This window comes from Aquarana catesbeiana, linkage group LG01 (assembly GCF_042186555.1).
Source record: "Aquarana catesbeiana isolate 2022-GZ linkage group LG01, ASM4218655v1, whole genome shotgun sequence".
Taxonomy (NCBI): Eukaryota; Metazoa; Chordata; class Amphibia; order Anura; family Ranidae; genus Aquarana; species Aquarana catesbeiana.
In genome coordinates this window covers 333978277-334003963 of record NC_133324.1, presented here as the reverse complement: position 1 = coordinate 334003963, position 25687 = coordinate 333978277, and the positions used below count along the sequence as shown (strand labels likewise).

Here is a 25687-nt window from a genome sequence, read left to right as displayed (position 1 = left end):
GCCACTCCTTTGTTGCCTTGGCGGTAAGTTTTGGGTCATTGTCATGCTGGAAGACCCATCCATGACCCAACTTCAGTGTTCTGACTGAGGGAAGAAGATTCTCATCCAATATTTTACAATGCATGTCCTGTCCATTGGCTCCTCAATGCGGCAATGTTGGTCTGTACCTTTATCAGAGAAACAGCCCCAAAAAATAAAGTTTCCACCTCTGTGCTTGACTGTAGGGACGGTGTTCTTAGGGTCATAGTCAGCATTTTTCTTCTTCCAAACACGGCGAGTCCCCCTCCTTAAGACGGCACATGTACAGTCATGTCAATGAACATCTAAATGATTCAGAGAAGGATTGGAAGAAAGTATTGTGGTCAGATGAGACCAAAATTGAGGTCTTTGGCATTAACTCGACTCGCACATGTTTGGAGGAAGAAAAATGCTGACTATGAGCCTAAGAACGCCATCCCTACAGTCAAGTACGGAGGTGGAAACATTATGCTTTGGGGCTGTTTTTCTGCTAAAGGTACACACCAACTTTGCCATATTGAGGGGTTAATGGATGGGGCCATGTATTATAAAATATTGGATGATAACCTTCTTTCCTCAGCTAGAACACTGAAGATGGGTCATGAATAGGTCTTCCAGCATGACAATGACCCAAAACTTACTGCCAAGCCAACAAAGGAGTGGCTCAAGAAGAAGCACATTAAGGTCATGGAGTGGCCTAGCCAGTCTCCAGACCTTAATCCTATTGAAAATTTATGGAGGGAGCTGAAACTTTGCGTTGCCAAGCGACAGCCAAGAAACCTTAAGGATTTAGAGAAGATCTGTAAAAAAGCATGGACCAAAATCCCTCCTGAGATGTGTGCAATCCTGATCACCAACTACAAGAAACGTCTTACCTCGGTGCTTGCCAACAAGAGTTTTTCCACCAAGTACTAAGTCATGTTTTGCTTGGGGATCAAATACATATTTCACTCACTGAACTGCAACCTAATTCATAGCATTTGTATCATGTGTTTTTTTCTGGATTTTTGATTGATATTCTGTCTCTATCATTTAAAATACACTTATGATAAAAATTTTAGACCCTTCATTTTTTTGTAAGTGGCCAAACTTACAAAATCTGCAGGGGATCAAATACTTATTTCCCCCACTGTATGTGTGGTAGGGACCTTAGATTGTAAGCTCGTGGCAGTGGTGTAAATGTACAATGTATAAAACCTTGTGTAAAAGTGTCAGGGCTAAATAAATTGATGTAGTAAATACATTTGTTCTATATCTTTGGACATTGGCCAACATTGGTCAACACATTACCTTTCTTAACCTCCCTGACCGAATTCCTGAGTGTGGCTCGGGGTTAAATTTCAGCACCATTAGCGGTAACCCCGAGCCACACTTGGGATTACATCTCAGGATCCTGGTGCAGTGTTACTTACCTTGTCCCCAGGATCCTGCGATGTCCCCCCGCTCTGTCTGCGGGCTTTGTCATCTTTCAGATTACAGTACTGTATGAAATCATTTCACATCCCTTTTGTCCCCAGTGCTTTGTTCAATGCCCTGCATGCAGTTTTATATTATATATACTGTTCTTTCTGCCTGGAAACTGGAGATTGTCCATAGCAACCAAAAAGTGTTCCTTTATGTCAAAAGTGGCTTTAGACCAGCTAGAAAACAGCGATAATAAATTTGAACACTTGCAGAATTGAGCGATAGTGAATCATGGGGAAATTTATTTTTTATTATTATTTTTTTTAATAATTATTTATATTTATTTATTATATTATAATTTATGATTTTGTGTTTCAAACTTCATCATACCCGGGATATCTACTAGACTCTTGTTTGGACAGATTTAAGTGTGTTATTGTTAAGAATTACAGGCCTACAATATAAAACGCCAAATTTCCATGCAAAATAATTGTACCGCTTTCAGCACCTAAAATCTGAAATAATCATACCGCCAGGGAGGTTAAGGATACTACATGCCATGATGAGCTGTATGTCCCTTCTTTAGCACTGCAATCTTTTCAGTCACAGTTCTGTCACCTTATATAATGAGGACTAGGGATGAGCTTCGAGTCGAACATTGGCTGTTCGCAAGTTCGCCGAACAGCGAACAATTTGGGGTGTTCGCGGTAAATTCGAATGCCGCGGAACACCCTTTAAAAGTCTATGGGAGAAATCAAAAGTGCTAATTTTAAAGGCTAATATGCAAGTTATTGTCATAAAAAGTGTTTGGGGACATGGGTCCTGCCCCAGGGGACATGGATCAATGCAAAAAAAAGTTTTAAAAACGGCCGTTTTTTCAGGAGCAGTGATTTTAATAATGCTTAAAGTCAAACAATAAAAGTGTAATATCCCTTTAAATTTTGTACCTGGGGGGTGTCTATAGTATGCCTGTAAAGGGGCGCATGTTTCCTGTGTTTAGAACAGTCTGACAGCAAAATGACATTTTGAAGGAAAAAACTCATTTAAAACTACCCGTGGCTATTGCATTGCCGACAATACACATAGAAGTTCATTGATAAAAACGGCATGGGAATTCCCCAAAGGGGAACCCCGAACCAAAATTTAAAAAAAAAAATGACGTGGGAGTCCCCCTAAATTCCATACCAGGTCCTTCAGGTCTGATATGGATATTAAGGGGAACCCCGGCCAAAATAAAAAAAAAAAAAATGACGTGGGGTTCCCCCTAAATTCCATACCAGACCCTTCAGGTCTGGTATGGATTTTAAGGGGAACCCCGCGCCAAAAAAAAAAAAAAACGGCGTGGGGTCCCCCCAAAAATCCATACCAAACCCTTATCCGAGCACGCAACCTGGCAGGCTGCAGAAAAAGAGGGGGGGACGAGAGTGCGGCCCCCCCCTCCTGAACCATACCAGGCCACATGCCCTCAACATTGGGAGGGTGCTTTGGGGTAGCCCCCCAAAACACCTTGTCCCCATGTTGATGAGGACAAGGGCCTCATCCCCACGTTGATGAGGACAAGGGCCTCATCCCCACAACCCTGGCCGGTGGTTGTGGGGGTCTGCGGGCGGGGGGCTTATCGGAATCTGGAAGCCCCCTTTAACAAGGGGACCCCCAGATCCCGGCCCCCCCCCCTGTGTGAAATGGTAAGGGGGTACTTACCCCTACCATTTCACTAAAAAACTGTCAAAAATGTTAAAAATGACACGAGACAGTTTTTGACAATTCCTTTATTTAAATACTTCTTCTTTCTTCTATCTTCCTTCATCTTCTGGTTCTTCTGGTTCTTCTGGCTCTTCTGGTTCTTCCTCCGGCGTTCTCGTCCAGCATCTCCTCCGCGGCGTCTTCTATCTTCTTCTCCTCGGGCCGCTCCGCACCCATGGCATGGGGGGAGGCTCCCGCTCTTCTCTTCTTCTTTTCTTCTCTTCTTCATTTTCTTCTCCGGGCCGCTCCGCACCCATGCTGGCATGGAGGGAGGCTCCCGCTGTGTGACGGCGCTCTTCGTCTGACAGTTCTTAAATAACGGGCGCGGGGCCACCCGGTGACCCCGCCCCCCTCTGACGCACGGGACATGACGGGACTTCCCTGTGGCATTCCCCGTGACGTCACAGGGAAGTCCCGTCAAGTCACCGTGCGTCAGAGGGGGGCGGGGTCACCGGGTGGCCCCGCCCCCGTTATTTAAGAACTGTCAGACGAGGAGCGCCGTCACACAGCGGGAGCCTCCCTCCATGCCAGCATGGGTGCGGAGCGGCCCGGAGAAGAAAATGAAGAAGAGAAGAAGAGAAGAAAAGAACAAGAGAAGAGCGGGAGCCTCCCCCCATGCCATGGGTGCGGAGTGGCCCGAGGAGAAGAAGATAGAAGACGCCGCGGAGGAGATGCTGGACGAGAACGCCGGAGGAAGAACCAGAAGAGCCAGAAGAACCAGAAGAACCAGAAGATGAAGGAAGAAAGAAGAAGCATTTAAATAAAGGAATTGTCAAAAACTGTCTCTTGTCATTTTTAACATTTTTGACAGTTTTTTAGTGAAATGGTAGGGGTAAGTACCCCCTTACCATTTCACACAGGGGGGGGCTGGGATCTGGGGGTCCCCTTGTTAAACGGGGCTTCCAGATTCCGATAAGCCCCCCGCCCGCAGACCCCCACAACCACCGGCCAGGGTTGTGGGGATGAGGCCCTTGTCCTCATCAACATGGGGACAAGGTGTTTTGGGGGGCTACCCCAAAGCACCCTCCCAATGTTGAGGGCATGTGGCCTGGTATGGTTCGGGGGGGGGGCGCACTCTCGTCCCCCCTCTTTTCCTGCGGCCTGCCAGGTTGCGTGCTCAGATAAGGGTCTGGTATGGATTTTTGGGGGGACCCCACGCCGTTTTTTTTTTTTTTTTTGGCGCGGGGTTCCCCTTAAAATCCATACCAGACCTGAAGGGTCTGGTATGGAATTTAGGGGGAACCCCACGTCATTTTTTTTTTTCAATTTTGGCCGGGGTTCCCCTTAATATCCATACCAGACCTGAAGGGCCTGGTATGGAATTTAGGGGGACTCCCACGTCATTTTTTTTTTTTAATTTTGGTTCGGGGTTCCCCTTTGGGGAATTCCCATGCTGTTTTTATAAATGAACTTCTATGTGTATTGTCGGCAATGCAATAGCCGCGGGTAGTTTTAAATGAGTTTTTTCCTTCAAAATGTCATTTTGCTGTCAGACTGTTCTAAACACAGGAAACATGCGCCCCTTTACAGGCATACTATAGACACCCCCCAGGTACGAAATTTAAAGGGATATTACACTTTTATTGTTTGACTTTAAGCATTATTAAAATCACTGCTCCTGAAAAAACAGCCATTTTTAAAACTTTTTTTTACATTGATCCATGTCCCCTGGGGCAGGACCCAGGTCCCCAAACACTTTTTATGACAATAACTTGCATATTAGCCTTTAAAATTAGCACTTTTGATTATTCATGTTCGTGTCCCATAGACTTTAACGGTGTTCGCGTGTTCGAACGAACTTTTTTCCTGTTCGCATGTTCTGGTGCGAACCGAACAGGGGGGTGTTCGGCTCATCCCTAATGAGGACATTGGCAATTGAAAGTGAAAGATGCAATGGTCAAAATCCCTGTATTCTAGGTTAAAAGGCATTTGTAGGCCATGCAATTTTATAACTGGCATAAGAATGATATTTTCTGCACCTCTTCTTTTAGGGTTTGTAACAGCTCGTCTGTATTATTTTCTGTAGACTGCATGGAGTAACCCATTTGGTTCATGTAGCTTGGTGCTCACTGTATTTTCTGTAACTCTACACGTGCATTACCTAGACTAGGTGCAGCATTCTCATTAGTAATAAATAATGTTGACATTTTAGATCTCATTATTTTTTAAATTCTAGGACAGTGTTTTTCAACCCTTTTTTAGTCAAGGCATCCTTTAAAATTATGCACAATCTGAAGACACCCCATTCTTAAATGTAAAAATGAAACTGATCCTTTTACATATTGCAGCAGCATTCGCACACATAGGACACCCAACATTAGAGGTGTTTGATTCTTCCACCTTGACAAACTGGTACTGACTAATATTCTGACGGAAAAAGGCTGTTCTAGGACATACTAAAGAGATCAAACAACAGCAACGAATTCTACTGGTGACTTGTAGGTGCCTACAAACTCTACTTTCTGAGAACAACATGTGTGTCTTTTGTTACAGGTTCTTTATTGGTCTGTAGTGGTATCTGTGATTCAGCAGACTGATATGGTTAAAGTGGTTGTAACCCTAAAAAAAAAAAAATTGATCCTGTTCCTTTAAAGCATGAATAACAGCACAGTGCTTGTGCTGTGTAATTTGCCCCTTTATATAAGCTAAAATACCTGGTTTATCCTGCCTGGTGCTGCTCACCCCTCTGTAAACTGACCACGTTTATCATGGCTGCTGAGCCCCTGATACTGTGGTCAGTGTACATGCCACCATCATCCAGCTGACTCTCCTCTCTCCCCCATCCCTCTCTGTCTGTCAGCTAGTCTGTGCCGATCTGCTCCCCACCCCTCCCGCTGCTAAAATGACTGTGTCTTATTCCTAGAATTTACTGTGACAGAGTCCTCAACACATTTAACATGCCCCCGCGATACAGAGTATCTCACTTCACTAACGCAATGTCCAGTTGTGTTGGTATTTTAGTGCCACAAATAAGGCTCACTCATTATCTTAATAAGAGTGTAGTGCTACCCCCGAAGGACCTGCTTGGTAATTTGGGTCCTCTGTTCTGCGCCTTGACTCCAAGAATAACCTGAGACCCTCTGATACACCTAGTTAGAGCATGCACTTAATGGGAAAACAAGTGCGGATACCTTTAACATGACTGCGAAATGACTCCCAAACTCAACATTCTGGATCCCACTCAGGCTGCCAATATGCAGCAGTGATGGTGTACACTGGACGGCGATGTTCACTCTCCAATCTCCCTCACAGCAAGTGGAAGAAGTGTCCTGTACAGCCTGAGAAAATGCAGCTCTTTCCCCTCCTCCTTGCAATCTCCCTCTGGGAAATGCAGTTGAAAAAGTCCTTGATTACAGTTGGGTTCCTCTCTTCTGGACTACAGTTCCCACAGTGCAGTTCTGCCTGACTCAGCCTATTAAACTCTTCCTGGTCAGCAGCTCCCTCCTCTGATATAGCTGTTAACCAGTTCAGCACCGCAGGGCAGCAGCTGCAGAGAGCAGCTGCAAACAGAGTTTCTCTCACTCTCTTTTCTTAGCCAAGCACCTGACTACATGAGAAAAGTCCCAGTTCCAGTGTTTGACATTAACTGAAAGTTTGCCAACAGAGAGTTCTCTAGCGCTTATGCTGCTACCCTTTTCTTCATGATGGGACTGAAGATTTTAACATGTAGGAACCCTATAGTGACAAGAGTCACCTCCAGGGATGTCTCCATGGCACTTCTGCCTGCCTATGACTCTATAGGGGAGACTGACAGGCAATCAAAAGGCATCCCAAGGGGCAGAGCTTCCCTTTAAAGTCTCACATTATCTGTCATTGGGGGTTATTTACGAAAGGCAAATCCACTTTGCACTACAAGTGCAAACTACAAGTGCAAAGTGCACTTGAAATTGCACTGAAAGTGCACTTGGAAGTGCAGTCACTGTAAATCTGAGGGGTAGATCTGAAATGAGGGGAAGCACTGCTGATTTTATTATCCAATCATGTGCAGGCTAAAATGCTGTTTTTTTATTTCCCTTGCATGTCCCCCTTGGATCTACAGCGACTGCACTTCCAAGTGCACTTGTAGTGCAAAGTGGATTTGCCTTTAGTAAATAACCCCCATTGTGTGTGCTAAAAACAGATATATTGCAAACATAGTTTTTTTTCTTAGATACAGTATCAGTGGTTCCTGAATGCCTGCACACATCTCTTATGGCAGCTGCTTAGGAAATTCCATATACTATATCCACAGAGTTAGACAACTGAAATGCGTCAAGTGTATTTTGCAGTATAATCAACATTTTCTCATTATCTGTATTTTAGTACAGGCATACCCCACACAATGGGGTTTATTTACTAAAGCTGGAAAGTGCAAAATCAGGCTCACTTCTGCATAGAAACCAATGAGCTTCCAGGTTTTATTACCAAAGCTTAAATGAACAAGCCGAGGTTAGAAGCTCATTGGTTTCTAAGCAGAAGCCCAAGAAGCCCAGAAGTTCCCAAGTCCTTCGCTCTTTACTGATGCTTCCAGAATATATAAAAGAATACCTGGGGTCAGGGGTGTTGCTAGGACTACAAAAGATCCGGGCTAGAGCCCACAGCAACTAAGTAAAGAAAGTCATACGCTTGGGCGGGCATACACATGTATATAATATATGTGTGTGTGTATGTATATATATATATATATATATACTGTATATTACATATATTATCATTTCATCAGGGTCCCCAGAGAGCCTCCCCCTTACATCAGAGTCCCCAGAGAGCCTCCCCCTTACATCAGGGTCCCCAGAGAGCCTCCCTTTTACATCAGGGTCCCTAGAGAGCCCCTTCCTTACATCAGGGTTCCCAGAGAGCCCCTCCTTACCTCAGAGTCCCCAGAGAGCCACTCCTTACATCAGGCTCACCAGAGAGAGGGCAGGCAGTGAGAGATGATGTCATCTCTCTGCTGCCCGTGGCTGCACATTGAGAGCGGGGTGGGTGGTGAGAGATGATGTAATCTCTCTGCTCTCTCGCCCGCTTGGCTCTCCCGTGCTGCCTGCCCGCGCTCTGGTCCTGCCCGCCGCACTCGCAGCCCATCTGCAGAGAGGCCACAACCACGGCCGTCTCAAAGAGACTCGGGGCTATGGGCCCCAGATTCAGGGCTATGGCCCCAAAAGCCACCCCCTAGCAAGGCCCCTGCCTGGGGTTCATGCTGCTTCATCTATATGAGACACATTTTTATATCTGTATATAATAGTTCTTATTAATAAAGGGGGTTATTTACGAAAGGCAAATCCACTTTGCACTACAAGTGCACTGAAAGTGCACTTGGAAGTGCAGTCGCTGTAAATCTGAGGGGTAGATCTGAAATGGGGGGAAGCTGTGCTGATTTCTATCATCCAATCATGTGCAAGCTAAAATGCTGTTTTTTCTTTTCCTTGCATGTCCCCCTTGGATTTACAGTGACTGCACTTCCAAGTAGTGCAAAGTGGATTTTCCTTTCGTAAATAACCCCCAAAGTGTCCCATCTTTTTTGGCTAATATTCCATGCTTGTAGAATCAAACCACTTCTGATACTATACTATACCAAGGTCAATTATATCTTGAATATATGCTGTATCACACCAAAAACAAAGATTCCAAAAGCATGTGAAATGTGGTCAGTGTAGGCAATGGTAAACACTGAAACTATAAGAAAATGGCTCCTATAGAAGATCTCAAGAGAAAAGACAGCAAACTGTTTGCATGTGAGGATGTAGGATAAACCAGCAGGTTCCATTAGCAACAGAACATTGTGAAATTTTACGGTTCATATCATTTAGAACTTCTGTTGTAATTGCTTAGTGGGAGTGCAGACTGCTCAGTAGCAGCTCATCATAGCACTGGTTGCAATGGACAAGTCATTCACTTTAGTTCCAATTTTTTACTCATGTTTTCAGTGGTCTCTGTTGTCTCTAAATTTGAGTAGATTAAAAAACCATCTCAGAAGTCCCTCTCATTTCTGCCTTTGTATGCAGTGCAAAATCTTCTCTTTATGACTGTTGAATAAAACAGACTGACTTGTTCAGCTCCTGTTGTGCCAGTGCAAGCATGAGACAGGCCCTATTACATGTGACGCGGAGTTAATGTTCTGACAAAAACCCCTGTCATGTGTGTGACAAACATTATGTAAGATATCTGTAGGGGTTTGTGTGCATCAGTGACAGGGTAAGGGAACCTCACTTGTGCAACACTTTGATGGTTCGAAATCCAGCTTCCCAACTGTGGAATCTAGATTAAACCAGACTTTCTCTGTCCTGCGTGTCTTTTTACATGATCTGGACTGAGCTGAAGTCCTCCCTTTCTTTCCATACAAACCATTCAGTCCCATGGTACTCCAGGCTATAAAATGTGTATCTGACATGTTTTCTGCAATCAGCAGCACTAGTCATAGATCAAATAGTGTTGATTGCATGAAATACATTAACAACATGTTTGGCTATGCATTTTATCTAATATGAATACATTCCTAGCCTGAAGTGAGGTCATCACTGACCTAACTGATTATAATGTGAGCCAGAAATGGGCTAGACCTACTTCAGCATTGCTGATGCTGGGCCAATTAGCAGTGACTACATAGTGTATTTGGATCCCTTCCATGCATGCCAGATGCATGGAAGGACTAATATTGCAGAGTGAGATTTCCGTTTGCTAGAGTTCTACATGTGATATGATTATTGAACACTGCTGCAATAGAGGACTAGCTACTCAGTGCTCAAGCTTTAATGATTCTTGGTAATTTTTATTTTTTTGTGAAAGTTATTCAGTTTATAAACTGATTATTCTTAAAATTATTGATATTTTTTTATTACTGTTTTACTTTAAAATTAACATTTTAATACCATTATGCTTTAATGTCTGCAGTGCATTCTGGGCTTCCTAATGAGAAAACCTAGTGCTAGCTTTGCACTTGTTGACTGCTCCTGCAGACTGAAGAACAGAACAGTCTTTACTACAAAGCAGGAGGGGGTTGTATCACTGCTATGGTTCATTCAGCTGACCCATTCAGCTGTGTCTGTAAAACTTGTGTTCCTGCTATTCAGATCTGTATGCTGAACTCGGCAGTATATCAGCTATCTCTGGCTGGAAAAGGTACATGGAAGGTACATAGAAATATTTACATGCAATGTTTCATGTATACTTGACTAGAAAGACATAGGGGTTAATTTACTACAGGGAAATAGACTGTTCATTTTGCAAGGAAATTTTCACTTTGCAAGGGAATTTTTCTTTAGCTTGGTCAATAAGGTTAAGCTCTTTTTTAAACAACTATATGACAGTAGTGTACTCAAGTCATTTGATTATCTGTGCGGGGAATTCTCCTTAACACTAAAACAATTTTATCAATACCTCCAACTCAGGCACGCACTACAAACCCAGGCACAGACTGTTAGTTTATCTGTCGCTAAATCTTTACTTCTTCAGGAGGTTTTACAGGCAACCAACCATAGGGTTGTAATATCACAAACTTACTCAACACTAATTTCCTCAATTCAGAACCCTGCTCTTCTCAAATGTAGAACTCATTGGTCTACTGATGTGGGAGATATAGATGGAGACCAATGGGATTTGGCTTTAGAATCAATCCCGGTGGTGTAGGTGTCGGCAGCTCATAAACCATCACAATTATTCATATCACATAGGTCCTACTGCACACCAGTTCAGTTGTATGATTGAGGAAGAAGAGACTCTCCCTTATGCCCAAAGTGTACCATCCATAGGGGAGACTTCATACATATGATCTGGCGCTGTCCAAAGCTTACCAGATATTGGACAGAGGTCACACAGACTATCCCTATTTTGGCCCAAATGCCCATACCATCTACCCCATTAGTGTGCCTCCTAGGCGCGATTGACGCTGAAATGTATGCAAATGGTATTTATATTATGGTAACCAGACTACAGGCATACCCCACTTTTAAGTCCACAATGGGATTTATTTACTAAAGCTGGAAAGTGCGAAATCAGGCTCACTTCTGCATAGAAACCAATGAGCTTCCAGGTTTTATTACCAAAACTTAATTGAACAAGCTGGGGTTAGAATCTCATTGATTTCTATGCAGAAGTGAGCCTGATTTCGCACTTTCCAGCTTTAGTAAACAAACCCCATTGTGTACTTAAAAGTGGGGTATGCCTGTACTATACCTGGCTAGGAAACTTATAGCATGCTTCTGGCTGGCATCTGCTGTGCTTACAAGGGCCCAATGGATTACCTATGTTAACTCTCTTCTCCTCAGGGAACAGTTGGCATATCGACATCGTAATGCGGTTAAAAAGATTCAACCTTATATGGCAGAACTGGTTGGATAGCCCTAACCTTGCTCCTCCACAGTTAGTGATGGATAGATTGCTCCGGTTCTAGACCCCTTTAGTGTTTCTTGAGTTTCCTCCCGAGCTTGGGGCTTCTCCTACAATATATATGACATGCAGGTGAAACATCATTTGGTGCACTTGCCTACAAACAAGCTCGAAGGAAGGTGCTTTTTCTCTTTTTTTCTTTTTTTTCTTTTGGTTCATTTTAAGTTTTACCAGTAATAAGATTATATGAGCTTGGTGCCAGGTGACTGCATACTCTGCATTTGGTTATATACACATACGTTTCTGATGCTATTTATACCTTTTTACTATACTGTACAGTTACCAATTATCCATGTCAATAAAAAAAGTTTTGATTAAAAAAAAATAAAAATAAGGTAAAGCTCCCCTGACTTTCCCTGATTGAGTATTGTTTAGAAAGTGAACTTTCTCCACATTCACTAAACTAAGAGAAAATTCTCTTGCAAAGTGAAGAGCCTATTTGTCTTTAGTAAATCAACCCCATAAAGTGAAAAAAAAACAAAAAAAACACAAAACCTGAAAATAATACACATGAATATCGTTAAACAGAGATGTCAGTGTTCATGCGTGACCTGATGTATATCTGAGAAAGGGCAGAACTCTACAAACTCTTCCATACAACCACATACAGGTGAGGAGGCCTACTCCTTTCACGGGATGCTCATAAACTAAGGGAGTCTTATTGCCTGTGAGTTGAAGATCTCTTGATACTTTCTTACTTAGCCCCCCTCCTCTCCCTCTCTGCTCTTTCCCCCCTCCTTTACCCTCAGTTTTTCCTATTCAGATCCTGGGAAAAAGATTTTGCAGCTGGCTGAACTAAGGTTGTGAGTCACAAAAGCCCCCTTCTCATCACAGTGACAATGCAAAGAAAGTGTCCCAACCCAATGAGCTGAGAATGGAGCCAACCCCCTGAATTCCCATCCAAGCCTTGCTGCTGACTGTACAAGCCAAAGGGACTTTATCTCACCCACACTGTGTGTGGCCTTGCATTAATATTATGTATTTGTGTGGTGCCAACATATTCCACAGTAGCATGCAAGACGAGATTAAGAATGGAATCCCCAACTCTTTCTTTGTATACTTGTATATTTAACACTTATGGGCCCAGCAGTGCTAGTACATGTGCTGGCAGAATTCATTTTTTATTAATTAAGAAACGAGTATGTATTGTTAATATTAGACAATGATCATCCTGTTCCAAAAGCAGTAATAAGACATCATTAGCCAATGTATAGGTAGTGTTTACTAGATTGGATGAGATATAGGGAATCCATAGCTATCAAGACAATTTAAAAATAGACAGCGCAAAAGCATATCTATTATTTATCATTCTTTTTTAACAATGAAAATCCTATTCTTATCTGGGGTCAAGCCTTCACAACACCTCATGGGTCCAAAATCTTGTGCAGGGCCTGCCAATGCTCTGCTTACTCCCACTAGCATTGCGTTGTTCGTAGACAGCACGTGCCTCCCTCAATGTCTGACCTGACAGCATGCTGTCCACTGCCAGTGGTGCTAACAGAAGCTGAGCAGGCAGAGTGACATTGAAGTCTTTGGATGAATTAATTGATCTGGTGAACTCATAGAAAAACAAATCTTATTGAAATTAGGGTTTATGTGAGATTCCCTTTTCTAAGCCTAATACAGCAGACCCTAAAAATGAATGCAAGGTAAAGTTAGGAGGTGAAATGAACATGATGTTATTTGTTCTGAAGTACTGATATATACCACTTGTAATTCCTCTTGTGTTCTTTCTTTTACCCAACACTGAGATTTTTGCTTTATTTTGTTTTATTCTTTTAAAAACGTTGTTGCTAGTGTTTTCTATTTTATAACGCTATACTTTGTGTTATCTAATATTTAATTTTGTGTTATTTAATAAAGTGGTATATTTTGGAAGCTAGACAAACATATACATTTTGCACTATAAAAAAGCCTGTTGGCAAGTTCAAAGTAGCACGTCTCACTTGTCTCCACCAGCAGTTGTGATGCGAAAAACAAATTCTAGTAATTGCATGTGGCTTTCATGGTAATCCGAGAATGAAGAAACTATACACTGGGGTTGATTTACTAAAACAAGAGAGTGCAAAATCTGGTGCAGCTCTGCATAGAGACCAGTCAGCTTCCAGGTTTTATTGTCAAAGCTTAATTGAACAAATTGAAATTAGAAGCTGATTGGCTACAATGCATGAATGCACCAGATTTTGCACTCTCTAGTTTTAGTAAACTAACCCAACTGTATTTCAAAGGGTTGAATTTTGAGAGAACACAAATGGCATAATAGAGGCCGATTTACTAAAGAAGTTGAGAGTCTTCAATTAAAAAAATGTGTGACTATTTTCTGTAATTAATTAACCAGTCATGTGCAAAGCAAATTCCTGATTGACTTGACTTAAATATGTGCAGATGCTTTTCACATTATTGAATATTTGAAGTGAATATTCAAACATTTTTTTCCATTTAAGATCCTCAAGCTTTTAGTAAATCAGCCTCATTGCCTGTAATTCAGTATAAACGTATACTTTCAATATTGGGCATATTATACATTTTATTGGCCATTTTGTGTATACAGTCTAACATATGCCATTGTTTTAAAAGATGTATGAATGTGCAATGTGAAATTAAACTGACACTGAATGATATCCTTATTCTTCAACAACATCAATGCACATCCATTACCTAATGACCCTGTAATCTACTTTTCATGAAGTGGTTTCTTACTGTTTTCTGCCTCCTTGTGATGTCTTCCATGAGCTCCTGAACGTCTCTCTCTTTCCATGTGTTAGGAACAAGCAGTGCACATTAGTTGTGGTCATGTGCACTTTTCTATGCACACTTCAAATCCCATAGTCCATAGTCCCTAGTACTATCTCAGGAGAGGGTAAGATAGGATGGCCTACATACAGTCAGACTATGGAGAATGAACATAGCCACCCTCTAACAGGATGTTGGATCAAAGCAGATAAAAAAAAAGAATTTGGAATTTTGAAGGAGACTGAGAAATAGTAGATGCTTTTAAGAATATACACGTGAATAGTTTTTTTTAAAACCAGAGTTTAATGTCACTTTAAGGTATCCTCCTTGCCACATTTTTAAGCCTGTTTGCAAGGTAACACTAAATCAGTTATTAAGTGTGATACAATATTTTTTGATATTTGAGTTAAATATATATGTTATAAACTCGGATACAGATCTATTTTAAATACATGATTGTGCAAAGCACTAACAAAGGTGTAGTTCATGAAAGTAAAGTGCCCCCCTACATAATGTCAACTATCTTTTATATCTTGTTATTTCTCAGTAATGCGTGGTTTCCTATGTACATTGCTGTTATTTTAGTGTGTAATATACAGGTGTGACTGTTGCTTTTGCTGTTCATAAAGAGAGAGAAATCTGAGATCAGTGGTGTGTAATTAAAAGCAAAATAACATAACCATACTACTTAGAAGAGAACAAATCCAAGAATATTTTTATAGTGAAAATAAATGTCATGCATTTTTCTGTCTTTACGATATTGATTATTTTTTTATATTATTATTGTTTATTTATGTTTCTAACAAGACACATGCTAAAAAGTTCATCCTAATAATATATATGTATTTTTATATATTAAATATTAAAAGTCCTTACAGTTAAACGATATTTTTAATCTCATGTTAGTGAGAGATTTTCACTTGTTGGCCCTTACTTTATTTGGAGCACATTCATTATGACGTGCTATAAATATGGTTATTGCCAGCAAGGGATTAGATTGTTTAGGACTATGAAATAAAAATCACCCACAAAGTTTAGCCCTAAGAAACTCTAACACAATTTTTTTTTTGCAAAATATAAAAAACGTCACTCTTCCTTTGTAATGCACGCCCAAATGCCGCGTACACACGCTCGGAATTTCCAACAACAAATGTTCGATGTGAGCTTGTTGTTTGAAATTCTGACCGTGTGTAGGCTCCAAAAAATTTGAGAGCTGGTTCTCAAATTTTCTGACAACAAAATCCGTTCTCGTAAATTCCGAGCGTGTGTACACAATTCCGACGTACAAAATTCCACGCATGCTCGGAATCAAGCAGAAAAGCCGCACTGGCTATTGAACTTCATTTTTCTCAGCTTGTTGTACCTGTTGTACGTCACTGCGTTCTTGATGTTCAGAATTTCCGACGTTTGTGCGACCGTGTGTATGCAAGACAAGTTTGAGCCAACATCCGTTGGAAATAAATCCAGGATTTTGTTGTCGGAATGTCCGATTGTGTGTACAGGGCATTATTGTTGAAGCACCCATCAAATGTTGTCTGCCTAAGCCCAATTAATTTTATATGTGTATAAACACTTTACATCTTGGTAATAAATTTGTGGTTCAAACTGTATTGTTTGCTATTTAAAAACAAAAAATGCTTTTATGTATATGAGATAACCTCAATGCAACTTTTTTCATTGTATATCAATAACATGTTAACCACTTGCCGACCGTGTCATGCAGATATACTGCGGCAGAATGTCTCTCCTGGGCGAAATCCCGTATGGGTAAGTCCTACCCTTTTTCGGCCACCAGAGGGCGTGCGCGTGCCGGCTGCATGGCGGGGGACCCAATGCACATGGCCAGTGGGCATGATCGCTGCCAGCCACGCGCTATCGCGTGCACGAGTGCCAGCACGGGGATTTGTGTGTGTAAACACACAAATCCCTGTGCTGTCAGAGGAGAGGAGCCATATCGTTTGTTCCTACTAAGGCTGCTCTCCTAGTCAATCCTATCCCCATACAGTTAGAACACAGTGAGGGAACACACAATTAACTCCTTGATCGCCCCCTAGTGTTAACCCCTTCCCTGCCAGTGACATTTACACAGTAATCAGTGCATTTTTATAGCACTGATCGCTGTATAAATGCCAATGGTCCCAAAAAAGTGTCAAAAGTCTCTGATCTGTCCGTCGCAATTTTGCAGTACCGCTAAAAATCGCAGATCACTGCCATTACTAGTAAAAATAATAATAATAATAATAAAAATGCCATAAATCTTTCCCATAATTTGCAGACGCTATAACTTTTGAGCAAACCAATCAATATATGCTTATTGTGATTTTTTTTACCAAAAATATGTAGAAGAATATATATTGGCCTAAACTGATGAAGAAATTTGTTTTTTTTTTAAATTGGGGATATTTATTATAGCAAAAAGTAAAAAATACTGTTTATTTTTCAAAATTGATGCTCTTTTTTTGTTTATAGCGAAAAAAATAAAAAACGCAGAGGTGATCAAATACCACCAAAAGAAAGCTCTATTTGTGGTCAGGAAGGGGCTTCTGGGGCTGAAGCAGTTAAAGGAAACCTGTATGGATTTGTAAGCTGCCTGTTCTGACCTTGAAAAAGTATGTTTTTTAAGAGGCTCTGACTTCACTATGATGTCGCTTGCTGCATGTTTCTTTTGGGTCAGTGACCCTGAAAGTATTTAAGCCATTCAGGCAACCAGGAAACCTGTGCTGCAAGATATGAGTAGATTACCATTGTCAAATGCTATTTACCTGGCTGTCATACTAATTCAATGACTTCAATCATTTCTGGGTAACTGCCATAAAATATGCATGCAGATCTGATATGCATTGCATGCAGGTATTCTGCATTCACGTCTCTCGCTGACTTCCCTTGGTGCATACTAATTCATAACATACTTGGAAAACTTGGAAAACTAAAGGAGGAGTTGACGTAAGTGTTCCTGCAGACCAACAGTGTGTAGAGAAAGAGTGTACTGTTACAGTCGTTCTAAAGCCTAAACATTTTTACCCTTAATGGATTCCTTGCATTAGGTAAAAAATGTTTAGGCATCAGCATCCCCCCCTTTTACTTACCTGAGCCCTCATTTTATCCAGCACTGTGCACGTCTGCAGCTCTTCTCTCACCTCACTTCCGGGTTAGTCTGGCTTTGCTGGGGCAACATTGGCTCTCAGTGCTGTCAATGAAAGCCAGTGATGAGGGAGCGGGGGGCGGGGCCGAGTAACGATGTCTGTGTCAATTGGCACAGCAGCGGGGCGTGGGAATGAGCACACACGAGTGCCGCCATTCGAAGCTGCTTTCCATGGGGGCACTTGTGCATGCTCGCTCCTGAGCCCTGGACGGTGAGGAGGGGCCATGAGCACAAGCAGGGGATCCGAGAAGAGGAGGTATGCGGCTACTCTGTGCAATTCCATTGCACAGAACAAGTAAGTATACACATGTTTTGTTTTTTGTTTTTTTAATTTACCTTTTACAATCGCTTTAAGCAACAGGTAATAAAACCTGCATGGTGGAATAATTAAGTTAGTTTTAAGGCATTCATAGATACTTTTGTCAAAGTTTCCTGAGATTGTCAGAACACAGGAAATGTAAAATTTAGGTGGTATGGATGAGCAGCTAAATTTTCTATTAAACAGCTGACTTCCTATCCAGTAATTCCATAGCAGAAGACCACCATTTGGTGTCTTCTATATCACATGACGCCAATCATGCACCCATACAAATAAGTGGCACTGAAAAGTTACATTAATGTCAAATATTCTGTACTTCAATAAAAATAGTTGTGTATGTTATTAACAAAACTAATTTTAGGTTTGTGTTTCTTTAGGAATATAGGGGTTGATTTACTAAAACTGGAGAGTGCAAAATCTGGTGCAGCCCTGCATAGAAACCAATCTGTTTCCAGGTTTTTTTTTTTTTTGTCAAAGCTTAATTGAACAAGCTTAAGTTAGAAGCTGATTGGCTACCATGTACAGCTGCACCTGATTTTGCACTCTCAAGTTTTAGTAAACGGACCCCACAGTGGTCAATCCTGACATACATCTGAAGATAAAAGTCAACAGTTTTACATACAGTATTGAGTTGTACAGCTTGAAGCAGACCGCAATTCTAGTGTTGGGTAACAACAGAGGCAACAATTCACCCATTATTTGATTTACATATATTTATAGCAAATGCTGAAAAGTTATTGTTTTAGAGAAATGTAAATATGTACAGAAGGGGAAGGAGAAATTTCAGGAAAATGTCATCCTAGAGCGTAAAACCGACTTTGCAAAATTAGGAGCTGGCCAAATTACAGGAATTAAGTGCTTTATGAAAAAAATAATAATAAACAGTAAAAGCAAATATGTTCTGAAATCTTTCTGTTGCTAAAATCATATGATAAAAACGCATCCTTTAAAAATGGGGTCAGGTTTTCCTAAGTACATGACCGGAGCGAAAAAATTAGGATGATTAACAAAATGATATTAGTTATAACTTTTTGATTTAGAGACTATTGTCTTGTTATTATTACTATAGTTGATTGTGCCATTATGGAAAATGGTTTTTCCCCCTTTTTTGTTGTTGTTTTTTGTTTTTTTTTCTTTCTTTTGAAACAAATAAAAGTAAACTTAAAATATAAAAAAAAAAAAAAATCGGGTCAGCGTGCATGGCTTGACGATCTTGGGGCAAATGGCAGAAAAAAAATAAACATGTGAATGGCCACACAACAAGTTAAATATACACACCTGCTGGAATGATCTATCATGGACAACAAACACCAGTATTCATGTGTATGTGTGTGTATTACTGAGCTGGATAAGAACTGGGAATGTTAACTGTTTATGAGCTGGCATCACAAACTGTTCAAAGCACAGAAAGCTATTGGGAGCAACTTTCCCATAAATATTAAATGGACACTTTTGACTTGTTAAAAACGATTCTCTAAGAAAAGTCATGTAAATTGCAATTCTCACAGTCACTAAAACATTTCCATTTTTGTGCAATAAATACAACTATTGCAAATGCAATTGCAATAAAACAATGAAGCATGGCTGTGTGCGATGCTTGGTAGGTATACACAGATACCAATAATAGATAGATAGATAGATAGATAGATAGATAGATAGATAGATAGATAGATAGATAGATAGATAGATAGATAGATAGATAGATAGATAGATAGATAGATAGAAACCATAAAATGACTAATCTATATCATTTCCATAAACCCCATTATCAATCTAAACAAATATGTGGCCTCCTGCCCTGTAAGACTGTAGAAGCATGATCCCCCAAACATGGAGCATTATAAAAAAACAGCGCAGCAACATTGCAAAGTGAATTGTTGAATGGTATATAGTTGCTGACAAGTGATACACTGGTGTATTATAGTTTATACTTATCTGTCTAGTTTCTGAAGTCAATACAATAAAGCTACAAGGCTGAACTAAAGGAGTTAGGAAAGTTTGCACTATAAACTGTATAAACTGTATAAATATTTACTTCAATTATCCAATTGAAAAAAGCGAAATCCTGTTCACTTTGAACACCCAACCATGTGCAGATGAAATAAATAAACAGGAATTTGCTTTTCATATGATTGCGTTCAATCTGATTTTATTGAAATGTAAAACTTAGGTACAGACAAACAGCAAGTACGGACTTTGAAAAGCAACAGAAAATCCCAGTGTAAAGTTCAGTTACACAGATGCAAATTACAAGTGAAATGCAGAAACATGCTTTTCACATGATTGAATAATTGAAGTGAATGTTCACACAATTTATTGAGTGAACATTCCCGGTTCCTTTAGTAAGTTGGCCTGTATATCATAGCACGTGACAATGGCTAATACACAAATGCCTGAAACAATTATGATATACGCATCCTAAACCTATACAAATATAAAATACATTCACTTCAGTGACATGCATTTAATTGTCATTAAGCTCATCTAGAATCTGATTTGTAATACATTCAGTACGTATACCACACATAATGTACCAGGCTTTAGGCTGGATTCCCACCTATGCATTTTAGTGCTTTTTGCATTTTGCAGATTTGCACTACAGAACGTGTTCCATTGGAAACCATGTTAAATGGACTGTAGTGCAAATCTGCAAAATGCAAAAAGCACTAAAAATGCATAGGTGTGAATCCAGCCTTACACACAGATACAATGCAAGGTGTTTTTTTTTTTTTTAAGATACATTCTTCACAATATAAAGTACATTTAGTTGAAGGAATTCTTATTTTTCTTGTATATCCTGTTTGCTAACATCTACCCCCAACAGGGGAGCTACAGATTACAGTGGCATTAAAGTATACAGACTCCTAAGCACATAGCATAGACACACACATTTCTCTCTCTCTCTCATTGCCTTGCCCCAACTCCAGGGACTGTCCTTACCATTCTCTGAAGAGGTTGAGTTGTCACAGTCGGAGATAAGCTGTTGAGGTTTCCTTTGCTTCCTGCGTGACATTTCAAGCACTGGAAACACTGCTTCCCCAGAACAAGTGTAGAACCTGATATCTGACTGCTCCTTCACAGTGGCTTGGATTCTTTGTCTTTTGTCCACCTTATCGCTCACTGCCGGATGACATTTAAGTCACACTTATCAGAACCTCCATTGTTCATGATCTATCTATCTATCTATCTATCTATCTATCTATCTATCTATCTATCTATCTATCTATCTATCTATCTATCTATCTATCTATCTATCTGTCTTTGCTGTGTTTCCCTACCACTTACGAGAGTACCAGGAACTTTCTTTGTCTTCCTCACTCCCCCTGAGGCATATTTAATCTCCCTTTCCTTTATCTGAAGCTCTTGTCCCAAACTCTCAGGCACATCACAGTTGGTCAGCTACTAATCAGACACTCCTACATTTCCCAACTCCCACTTATTGTGACAAATAAGGCAAGAATTCCATGAAATTGACTGATTGCCCTGTGAAGTGAGAGCCTAGCCCTCCCCCGGTGTCACCTTCTTTTCAGGATAAGAAGATAGTTTGAAGAATGTAGCTTTGTGAGGCATCTCTTTGCCCCTAATATTATTTCATGTTGTGGGCGTAAATGGTGATAGAGTTTTTAATGTCCTACATAGCAGCAATCTTGGCAGAATGTAACATTTCTAACTTTCTTATCAAGTAAAGTTGTGACAAAACGAGACAAATCAAGCTACCTTTTGGTTCACAATGTCTATCCAACTTTTTGTTTATTGCAACCCCTTTGTCTGCAGTCGTGTGCAGCCAAGTGCAGAATTACCACTGGAGATAAGACAGATTTTCGCGAAGATGAGGAAGTTTCTCCAAAAACAGAAGCACAGTAATGAAGTGGTCAGGGGCAGGTTTTATTCTGTCTCAGTTTCAGTGGCCGCTTGTTCATTAGGGGTGCCCAGGCACCGCCCTCTCTCTCCACTCCACCCCCTATATGCAATGGATAGATTCATGCATAGCAGGCTTTTTTTTGAAGCACATGATTAGAGCCAGAGGCTCTAATATGCTTCGAAATCGGGTGGGCTCGGGTCGCAGAGGATGCGCTCCGATCCCTCCCAGGTGTGTTACAACAGCGAATGAATATTCGCTGTTGAAACATTGATCCTCAATATGGGCCAATCAGAAGCGGGTGTGAGACCCATTTTCCGACTGGCTAAAAAGAGAAGACTCCTGATTGGCCCCCGAGGAGGAGGGAGGAAACGGAAGCCACCACCGCTGTGATGACCCAGAGAACGGGAGGCGGCAGGAGAACAGCAGGAAAATGGGAGGCCGCCGAGCAGGGGAAGCCGCTGGTGATGGGGTAAGTGCTCTTGACCGACTCGGGGGGGTGGCATACTATTTGCTGCCCCCCCCAGAAAAATTTCCACTGGCCGCCACTGCTCAGTTTCTCTTTGAGCAGCTGAGGGGGAGAAAATGCCCTCCAGTATGTGTGGACTCTTTCAGGTAAAAGTCCAGTTCAATGAAAAATTGTTTGTCTGTTGTCACATCCTTTCCCATTAGTAATCCATTAAATACCATTTTTTTAAATGTACATTGCAGTCAAAATTAAAAATGTAACCTTCAGATACATTAAGGCTGGGCTCCGCAGCCGCAACGGAGATATGTGAACTGGCTCCATAGAGAGCCGGTTACAATCTCATGTCATGTAAATTGGATGCGGAGAAACCCGCATCCAATTCTCATTGGTGTGAACTCAGCCTACAGGAAGAACAGATTACCCGCTCACTATTTAAGTCTTTTATTAAGGTATTTTTCTGATGTATCAATGTACCTCACATCTTTTTTTCCCCCCTGAAATCAGGTACTCCTGGAACACATGTGCTGGAGATGCTGGTACAGCCTCCTTTCAGCTTCTTGAAGTCTAATTTAAAAACCACCAGTGCTGAGATATTTCCCACAGGCACAAATCAGATTCAATCATGCACTAGAAATTTTAAAAAGTAATTTGTGATACAAGAAGCAGAAGGAACACAGGGTTATATTTATTAAAACTGGTGCACTCAGAATCTGGGAGAGCAGTGCATGGTAGCCAATCAGCCTCTAAATTCAGCTTGTTCAGTTAAGCTTTAGCAATAAAACCTGAAAGCTGATTGGTTTCTATGCAGAGTTGCACCAGATTTTACGCTCTCTGGTTTTAGTAAATAAACCCCACAGTTACAAAGCAAAAACTTCAGGAAGTGAACTCCCTCTGCCCACTTGGTAATCCTTAATGGAGATTTGTGTTGTATTCAGCAGACACAGAATTTAGATTAAGGTTGAATTATTATTATTATATAGGATTTATATAGCGCCAACAGTTTGCGTAGCTCTTTACAACATGATATGAGTGATCTTTCAAGTTCTAACCAGTTGCTATTTTACTGTATAACATTAGTAGCTTGGTAACTGCTTCCGCATGTTGTTTGGAACCACTCCTAATATTGCCTACCAAAAAATTGTGCCATACAGCCGATCAATTATAAACAGTGCCAATGTGTGCATGGCCATTCAGAATAATTATCAGAAGGAACAGTATCGAGATCTCCCTTCTGCTTGCATTTTTATTATAGAGTGGGAGATTTAATCTGAGGTTGTCAGAGCATTTACCACTTCTGATTTACTAAAGGAGTTGGGAATCTTCACTCACTAAATTGAGGAAATACTCACTTCAATTAAACCTGTAAAAAGCAAATTCCTGTTTACGTATTTCACCATCATATGGCTAGGTTTTTTTTTAAAACTAACGGGGATTTATTTTGACACAATTGAATAAATAAAGTGAATATTCTCTCAATTTATTGAATGAATATTCTCAAATCCTTTTTGTGAATAAGCCTTCAGCTGGCCATACACTGGCACATTTGATCTGAAAATTCAGATGAAACTCTCCTATGAATATTGTTCGAAAATACTTCAAATTTTGTTTGCTTTTAACATTCGAATTAGAAATGAATAGACTTTCTAGCATGAAAATTGCATACACTGTTAGGAATTTGTTTGTTCAAAAAAAAAATTCCATCTTGCTCCTTTTAATTTTCTTGTCACTGCAAATGAAAACAAAGCCAATTTGTCCCAACTAACAATTAGAAAATCAAATGAAATGCTGACTTAATAGCTAACTTTATAGTCTGATATGGGATCTGGTGGTAGTGCAAGTTAGTCCTGTGAAACTTGTACAGAAGCACATGTAGATATACTGTAAACCCCTGCAATGGAAAATAGATTTATAATGTCCTATAGCATGCTTGTATAATTTACTTTTCCACTATTTTCAGTAAATATGAACACAAATAAATGGTGAACGATTTTATTATTTTTACTAGTAGACAACATTTTAGTTAGTATTTAGTTGGTTGTGTTGGTTTAATACAAGTTCAGCATGGCTTACTCTTTTCTTCAGTGTCTCTTTGATCCACCTCTTATTCAGCAAGTCATGAAGTTCTGGCAATGAACAATAACTCTGCAGGGGGGAAAATGAAGGGTGGGGGGTAGAAATGAGGGGAGAAAAGGGGACAGTGAGCAGAGTTGGGAGGGGAGCCAGTGAGAGTGTCTATGTAGCCACACAGCAGATGTCCTCTACATATGTAATTGAAAAGTTTTGTCACATACACCCGCCTCAACAGGATACTAAGGGATATGTGTTCAACCAATTTGTAGTGCTGCAGGAAACACAGTGACCTTAACCATTTCCATTCTGGAAAGGCCAACATGTTGCTACTGTTATGGGCCAAAAGCAGTTGTGATCCCGTACCTTGAAATGTCACGCAGATAGCAGTGAAAGTGATGAATTTGCAATGTAAACAGGGGGAAAAGAGGAAGGGGTAAATAAATTTGACACACAATTGGTTTCCATGAGGAAAGAGGGCATAGTTGCCAAAAATTTTACTAACCTATTGTACAATTTAATTCTAGGCATTCTGTATATGCACAAAGATTTATCAAGCGTTGCGTAAATTGATGGCGCTATATAAGTACCTGTATAAAAAAACAGGGGGAAAAGAGGAAGGGGAAAATAAATTTGACACATAATTGGTTTCCATGAGCTAAGAGGGCATAGTTGCCAAAAAATTTACTAACCTATTGTACAATTTAATTTTAGACATTCTGTATACACACAAATATTTATCAAGTGCTACGTAAATTGATGGTGTTATATAAGTACCTGTATAACATTTTTTTTTTTAGAAATCATAATAAGTCGAGGAATACAGTCTCATTATTATTATTATTATTATTATTATTATTACTATTATTATTTTATTCATAGGTATTGTTCTTTAGTAAAATGATTTATGTATTTGTTTAGATAGCTTAAACTTTTAGTCTGTATAGTCTTATATACTCTTATAGAAAATACAATGATAACACTGCAAACACATTTGCCATAAAATATTTAAGAAAACATAATTTGACACTGACCATTCTGCTGAGTACTGCGTCACCTGTTGTGGCTGCTGTGGGCTTGAAGGTTTTTATAGCTGGAAAAACTCCTGTGTAATAAAACAAAGTTAGGAGGCATTACACTGTAGAAAGCTAAAAATTTTTACTCAACTATTAGACACAATCCTTGTACACACAAAATTATTTCTCCACGATTTCACATACATATATACCTAAAGAATAGAATTTAAAAAAATTAGAATAGAATTAGAAAAAAATAAGAAAAGAATATTGGCAGAGAACTAAAACTTTGTCCGAGAAATAACTTAAAGAACTTCATTAATATATTCAGAAACTACTGAGCAACCAGCAGCTGTTGTGACAATAAACATTTTGGTCAAGACTAGACTATGTAATGTGCCACAGTCAGCACTATTGTAATGCACAACAAAACACAGTAGAGCAGTTAGGACAATGTAATGTAAAAAACACCATATAGAGTGCAGCAGTCTAATGTCCTGTATACTGCTGGTCAAGGGAAGAAAAATGCTGGACATCTGTGGTCAGTGGGAGGAAAAAA

General features: G+C 40.2%; 1 protein-coding gene across 3 annotated transcripts in view; it reads right to left on the bottom strand.

The window, feature by feature from the left end:
- The window catches only part of SALL2 (spalt like transcription factor 2), a 37163-nt gene extending 15784 nt beyond the window's left edge, over positions 1-21379 (bottom strand). The window contains exons 1-2 of one of the 3 annotated variants that reach the window (XM_073631501.1): positions 21003-21379; positions 20658-20837 (exon numbers count right to left, since the gene is read on the bottom strand). In XM_073631501.1, coding sequence (XP_073487602.1) covers positions 20658-20730 — 73 coding nt within the window. In that variant the 5' untranslated portion in view covers positions 20731-20837; positions 21003-21379. Of the gene's footprint in view, positions 1-20657 lie in introns of all 3 variants that reach the window. The other 2 variants (XM_073631491.1, XM_073631510.1) reach the window with 2 other exon arrangements.
- Between the last annotated feature and the right edge of the window lie 4308 nt (positions 21380-25687).